Genomic DNA, 7,580 nt, shown 5'->3' on the forward strand with positions numbered 1-7,580 from the left:
GGAGTTGCTATTGCCGAAAATCCCATGCAGGAAACTTGCAGCCACACCACCTTGGAAAACAAGGGAAATCACTTACTTGCATGGGTAGCACTGACGTGTCTTTTTTTCTCCGTTACCAGTATCGGGGCACTGAAACATCATACGGAGCTGTTTAAGGGGTTATTTGAAAGGAAATTGATATACCTCGGGCTTTTCTTATAGCCAGTGAAGTCTTAAAACTAATGTAATTTTTGACAAACACTGCACTTTCATATATATGATGATGTAGCACACGTATCTTTTGACAAAGGATGTGATTAACATAATATTATACCACAAAGAAAATATGATTGCTACCACAGTAATCAATAACTAGCTATGTGTGATATACCATGGTTGCCCCAGTAGTAAAAAGAATAAAGCTGATACACGATCACATGGAAAATGCAGATTTATGCCTGAGCATAAAGGTTTCTGCTGGAGCCACAGTGAAGTTAATGGTCCCTGGAATGCTAAAACTATCCACAAAGAAAATTGCCACCATAGTTTAATACCATCTTAGACGAACGCTCATATGTAATATTTTGAAAATATTTCTTGAATATGTCAAGTGATAGTGAAGATTTATTTTTTGATGCTGAATCTAATGTTTCACTGGATAACTTTCAAGCTGGAGACGCAAGCAACAGACCAGATGATATCCATTCGATGAATCTTAATCGAGATTCTTCCATGAAAAATCGCAAAGTAGAGGATATTCTTTGTTGTATCCAATTACGTGAAGAAGAAAATGACAAAGAATTTCAAAGTCCAGATAAGACCAAGTTTGTCAAAACGGACTCAGTAAGTTTACATAGCATAGAGTCACTTACAAGGACTGGCTTAATTCTTAAAAGTGATAACTCGGATGCAATGAATATAAACTGCAATAGAATGTCTTCAGATGAAAAAATCTCTCACGTGGAATGTCAAAGGCCAGTTGCAAGTAGAAGAAACTTCCCTATAGTAGCTAAAATTGGATCCAAGATAATTCCAAATCTTAATCACAATGAAGAAAAAGTTACTCAATTCAGTGAAAAGATATCAGTGAGTAAAAAAATTGAGCTGAATGAACCTGGTATCGCAGATGACATGAAATCCCCAGTCCATGCTTATGCTGCACCAATAATGCCTGTCCCACCGCCAAGGAAAAGAAAGAATGTGAAGGCTTCTCATACTGTATCCCAAGAAGGTTTCCGATCCAAAAATGTTCTATTAGCCAACGATGAGTCCAAAACAACCGTCGTAGCCCAAGTAACTTCTCGAAAATACTCTATGACTCACTCCATTTCTTCTGGAAAATCGCCCCCAAATGATTTAAAAGCTGGAAAACTTCAGTCTTCCCTGCTCATTACCAGGAATAAAACGGCTAATGAACCTAGAAATCGAGATGCTAAGTCGGAGAACAATGAATACAACCCTCGTGAAGATAAGAAACCAAAGAATAGCCACCCAATTTTTCTCCATTTAAGGAAAGTGGCTTCAGAGGCTGGTAATAGCTCCAAAGAACATTCAAGTCTTGACCTTGATGAAAGAACTATGGGTATTCAAAATGTTTATGCTAAAACTAGAGATAATATTACCTTGAGAAAGAAAGCCCTCAATGGAATACATGCTACAACAGCATCAACAGTTAAGAAGACTATTCAAAAGGCAGTTAAGAAGACTATTCAAAAGGCAAAAAAGACAGTGAAAGGAATAGTAAGTGAAGATGTAGAAATGCACCTGCCCTATGAAGCTAATATGAAGGGAAAATTTTATAAAATGTTGCCGTCAAGTTCAAATAAAGGTCCATTTGAGTTTGACAATGTTCAGTGCATACAAGAATTATCTGGGGGGCACAAGGGTCCAGTGTGGTGTATGAAGTTTTCTAAATGTGGAAGACTCTTAGCTACAGCTGGAAAAGACAAAATATTACTTATTTGGGTAGTCAAAAGTGCATTTAATTGTTTTTTGGATATGAGAAATGAAAAAAATGCCAGTAACAAGGATGCATCGACCCCATCTAGTGAAACAATTATATTTCCACAGTCTCTTGAAGGATCATGGACTCGCTCGTCAAGTCTGTCTGGAAATCCTGAAATTTCGACCGCAAGTTCAAGTGGCCCATTTATGTCTAAGCCTTTCTGCGTCTACTCTGGACATACTGGGGATATTATGGATCTATCTTGGTCCATAAATCATTTTATCCTTTCTATGTCAATGGATAAGACAGTTCGGCTTTGGCATATCTCTCAAAATGAGTGTCTCGGCTGTTTCAGGCATAACGATCTTGTCACTGCTATCGCTTTTAATCCTATGGATGATCGTTATTTTCTAAGCTGCACTTTGGATGGTAAGCTCAGACTTTGGAATATTCTTGATAAGAAAGTGGAGCATTGCAATGAGATAGATGGCCAAGTAAAACTCATTTCAGCAGCTAACTTTACTCAGAACGGAGAATTTGCCATTATAGGGTCGCATAATGGCAGATGCATTTTTTATTCTGTCAAAGATCTTAAATACCATACCCAAATACATGTCAAAGGAAAAAAATCAGTTGAAAATACTCTAGTCACTGGGATAGAGCCTATACCTGGAGGAAATAAGATACTAGTTACAACCAATGATAGCTTACTTCGACTTTATGATCTTCGAGATTTCAGTCCTTCTTATAAATATATGGGTTGTGTGAATAACAACAGTCGAACCAGAGCGAGTTTGAGTCATGACGGAAACTATATTGTCTGTGGATCTGAGAATCAATGCTTATACATGTGGAAAACTTTTCACAGCGTCCCAAAGTTTTTTTCTGCCAGACAACACAGAAATGATTCCTGGGAAGCTATACGGGCTCACAATGCCAGCATAACCTCAGCTATTTTTGCTACTAATCCTCAAATAATAATTGACTGCGTCGAGCATAACCAGAATAAGAATCAAGTACGTCCTAAAATAACTGAACAAAGTTGTTCACAGAACACTGCTCAAATTAACGGCTCAAATAGAGCTTCTCTTTCGGCAGGGTTGACAGGATATGTTATCGTTAGTTCTGATGATAATAGTACAATTAAAGTGCTTATGAATAAAACGAAGCGAAATAATGCTTCATTACCTGATACTACGTCTTCAAAGATTATCATTAGGTCATTAAACTGGTCCGAACGCCCAGGCACCCTAAAAGCCCGTTTAGGAGTTATAACAGCGGCCCTGTCTTCAAGCACTTTCTCCTTAAGGATGAAGAACTTATACCATGCATCGAACAAGCTTCTCTCCAAAGCACATTCCATAGGCCCTAAGTAAAAGAACAAACATACTTCAGTATATTTCAATCGTTTGGGCTTAGAAGAGCCATTTTTCATCTGATTTTCAAATATTTTACGGTCCAGTATTGACTTAGTCATATCTTCTTCCTTTTTCTCTTCTATTTTGCAGATAAAATTGAGGGGACTTCTTCAACATTGTTTAGTTTGTAATAATAAATCGCAAGCCACTCGGAAGTCACTTTTTCTGGAATCGAAAAGATGCTTCTCCAACTTCAAGATTGATCATTTTCACTTCTATTTGATCATCCATGATCATATTTGAAATTCTTTTTGTTTTGCTTTTCAATTACGAATCCATTTGAATTTTTTGGAAAGTAGGCAAATAATCATCTTCAGCTTTGTACTCTTTGCAGGTATTGGACGATTCGGAAATGTTTCTTCTACTTCGCAGTTGTTTATACCATTTGCTTGCCCACAACATGGTTCCAAATAGAGCTGAACTAGGCAGAGTTATAGCAATAATATTTGTTAAATTCATATTTGTCTTGATAGATTTCCTTAGTAGTATGGATTGTCTTAGCAATTAAAAATATTATCTTTTACTGTTTAAAATAAGCGCGTAGATATCAAGACTTCCTTTCAAATGAAGGCTTAAACCTCTCTTTATGATGTCTCAATGGCCAACTATCGGTCAAGAAAAAAGGAGATACGTCACTGCTTCCCAAGCGAAAGTGATTTTCCTTGTTGCACAAGAATGTGGTACTGTAATTCTCCTACATGTGGTTTTCGGCTATGGTTATTCCAATGGTGCAGTCTTGATTGGCGTCTGAAGAACAAAACAAAAAGAATAAAAAAGAAGAAACAAGAAGTTTAAGAAAAAAATATCGAAGAAAAGAATAGAAAGGAGACAGGTCACTCCTTCCCAGGCGAAAAAGATTTTCTTTGCTGCTCAAGATGTGGTGATGTAATTCTCTTACATGTGGTTTTCGGCTATGGTTATTCCAATGGTGCAGTCTTGATTTGGGTCTAAAGAACAAAACGAAAAGAATAAAAAGAAGAAACAAGAAGAAAAAGAAAAGAATATCGAAGAAAAGAATAAAAAGGAGACACGTCACTCCTTCCCAAGCGAAAATGACTTTCTTTGCTGTTCAAGATGTGGTGCCGTAATTATTCTCCATGAGGTTTTCGGCTACGGTCATTCCAATGGTGCAGTTTCTTATTTCCATCTATTTTGATGCCACTTTCCTGGGGTTACGCAATTTTTCAAACTCCTATAAACATGTTTATGCAATAAACTTTTTACCATAAAGATTAACGGGAATAACAGTTGCCATTCTTGAATCAGCTTTAAATGGTTATTCTAACCCACTAGACCGTGGTTTTCAAAACCTGTTTTTAAATCTTTAATAACTATGGGACTTTATTCATTGTGCCACTATACGGCATACCGAACTCCTTCTAAACACGGAACCAAAACATTGACTGGTCGACTCAGCAAGCTTCAAACTGGTGGTCCAACCAAGCTTTCCAGTTCCATCACAAATTCTGCAAACTGGGGAGCAGCTTTTCAGGAACACGTAGGGCATGCACAATTTCAGCATAATACGTGTTGACCAGAATTTGGTTTTCAGATATACTAATTCCAGATATCTGAGACAGATTATGAAATTTACTTTGATTTTTCTCCAAAATAGTGTCATTTACGCTTTGAAAAAGTAGACAGGTCAATTTTAACTCAGTCACAGATTTCTTGACCCTTATTGGTTTCATTTGATAAGAGAGGGTCAGTTGAGATTTGTTTTAAAATTATATTTGTATATCTGATATCCAAGAGAACAAACAGCGTATTATGCCTAATTTTTCAACAGCAACGCACAAGATAACTCAACAAAACTGCTCCAGAGAGCATTCTGTATTATTACCAATCAAATCAAACTATAAGCAAATAAATAAAGTACGTAGGACATAAAAAAAAAACATTTTGTTCCTCTGGTGGCCCAGTGGCTTTGACTTTAGCTTGGTAATGCGGGACCCAGAGATCGAACCTGGCCGTAGCAACACACTACAGGGCCGACGAAAGGACCCGAGTAGTTAAGAAGCGTCGTTAATCCGATACAGTACAATACGATACAAAACACTCCTCCCTCCCCTAGAAGTCATCTTAGTTTCAGAGGGTATACCTGAAAAGCCTGATTTTCTGACTTTTTTGTTATTGTTAGGGCAGTACCATGTCTTCACCAATATTGCCATGTTAAAGCGTGAAAGTGAATAAGCGGAACTAATTAGCTATATTTCCAAACGCTTTTCGTCCTCAACAATTCAACATTAACGACATGTTGCTTTCTAAAGATAACTACACTTTCAAATGAAAGCTGCATCCTCAAATCAGATTAGTGCCCTGTGATTTTAGCTCACTTTTCACTCATGTTCTTGGACTTTTACTTTTAACTATTGACAGAAACTGTGTAACTTTAGTTTAAACTGTAGTTGTCTAAAGACAACTAAACTTTCAAATGAAAGCCACACGCTCAAAATAGATAGTGCCATATGATTTTAGCTTAATTTTCATTCATGTTTTTGGGCTTTTACTTTTAACTATTGACAGAAACTATATAACAGCAAATTCTTGCTTGGCCTAAAAGTCTCTACTAAACTAGTTCAAGGAATCAGATTCAAGGCTGTATCCAGGGAAATGGGGTTAGGGAATTTGAGCCCCCTCAAAATGCTTGTCCGGCTCGTAAAAATGTAACAAAAATGACTATAAACAAATTATTGATCCGTTTATTTTGTAAGACCCTCTCTAAGAAAATGCTTTTGTAACCCCCCTCTCTTCCCCGTCCCCCAAAAATTCCTGGATACGACCCTGATCAGATTGCATTCTCACTGCTCTTGGGACTTTTAAGATAACACAAACTCTGCAATTTATGAAAACTCCACCTCTTTCAGATGTACGGTTAAACAAATTTCAGGAAAAACCAACATATTTACACAGACAATTAAAGTAGGTTTTGTCTAAAATCGTTAACGAGACCACCCATGTTCATGTAAAACAAGACAATTGGCTCCTCAAATCAAAAATAAGAAAATCTGACTTTAATCCGGCGCTTTTGAATAACAATAAAAAGATAATTTTTGAATGTACTTTTTCATTAAACAACTGTTGAAACGTTTCCCAGTAATTATTCTAAAATAATCGTGCATAAGTAAAATATGTTCAAATTTTCATGTATTCAAAAACGCTTTTAAAGTGAAAGTTTAATGAAATGTACGTAAATATACGTATGTGAAATATACGTAAGTGAAATCAAACAGTTCGTGGTAACGAACTGTAGTAAGGAGCGACCCGGCTTAATAATAACCAAAACTCTAAAAAATGGAATTTTGATACCAATAGCTACATCAAAAGAATCGCATTTTAATGCTGGTTTTAAATATATAAGTTTCATCAAGTTTAGTCTTACCCATCAAAAGTTACGAGCCTAAGAAAATTTACGTTATTTTAGAAAATAGGTGGAAACACCCCCTAAAAGTCATAGAATCTTAACGAAAATCACACCATCAGATTCAGCGTATCATAAAACCCTACTGTAGAAGTTTCGAGCTCCCATCTACAAAAATGTGGAATTTTGCATTTTTTGCCAGAAGGCAGATCACGGATGCGTGTTTATTTGTTTGTTTGTTTGTTTGTTTTTTTTTTTTTTGTTTTTTTTTTCCAGGGATGATCGTATCGACCCAGTTGTCCTAGAATGTTGCAAGAGGACTCATTCTAACGGAAATGAAAAGTTCTAGTGCCCTTTTTAAGTGACCAAAAAAATTGGAGGGCACCTAGGCCCCCTCCCACGCTAATTATTTTCCCAAAGTCAACGGATCAAAATTCTGAGATAGCCATTTTATTCAGCGTAGTCGAAAAACTTCATAACTATGTCTTTGGGGACGACTTACTCCCCCACAGTCCCCGTGGGAGGGGCAACAAGCTACAAACTTTGACCTGTGCTTACATATAGTAATGGTTATTGGGAAGTATACAGGCGTTTTCAGGAGGATTTTTTTGGTTGGGGGGAGGGGTTGAGAAGAGGGGGATACGCTGGGGGAACTTTCCATCGAGAATTTGTCATGGGAGAAGAAAATTTCCATGAAGGGAGAGCAGGATTTACTAGCATTATTTAAAAAAAAAACAATTAAAAAATAAATGTGATAAAGCTTTTTCAACTGGAAGTAAGGAACAGCAATAAAACTTAAAACAAACAGAAATTATTACCCATATGAGGGGCTCACCTCCTTCTAATACCTCGCTCTTTACGCTAAAGTATTTTTAGT

The 7,580-nt window shown here is 36.7% G+C and overlaps 1 protein-coding gene across 1 annotated transcript; it reads left to right on the forward strand.

Moving 5' to 3' along the window:
* The first annotated feature begins 582 nt into the window (after positions 1 to 582).
* Positions 583 to 6,548, forward strand: LOC136035258 (WD repeat-containing protein 44-like). The gene has a single exon (XM_065716933.1). The coding sequence runs from the start codon at positions 583 to 585 to the stop codon at positions 3,298 to 3,300; it is 2,718 nt and encodes a 905-aa protein (XP_065573005.1). The 3' UTR covers positions 3,301 to 6,548.
* The last annotated feature ends 1,032 nt before the right edge of the window (positions 6,549 to 7,580 follow it).

The sequence above is a fragment of the Artemia franciscana genome, chromosome 2 (genome assembly GCF_032884065.1).
Source record: "Artemia franciscana chromosome 2, ASM3288406v1, whole genome shotgun sequence".
NCBI classification, from domain to species: Eukaryota; Metazoa; Arthropoda; class Branchiopoda; order Anostraca; family Artemiidae; genus Artemia; species Artemia franciscana.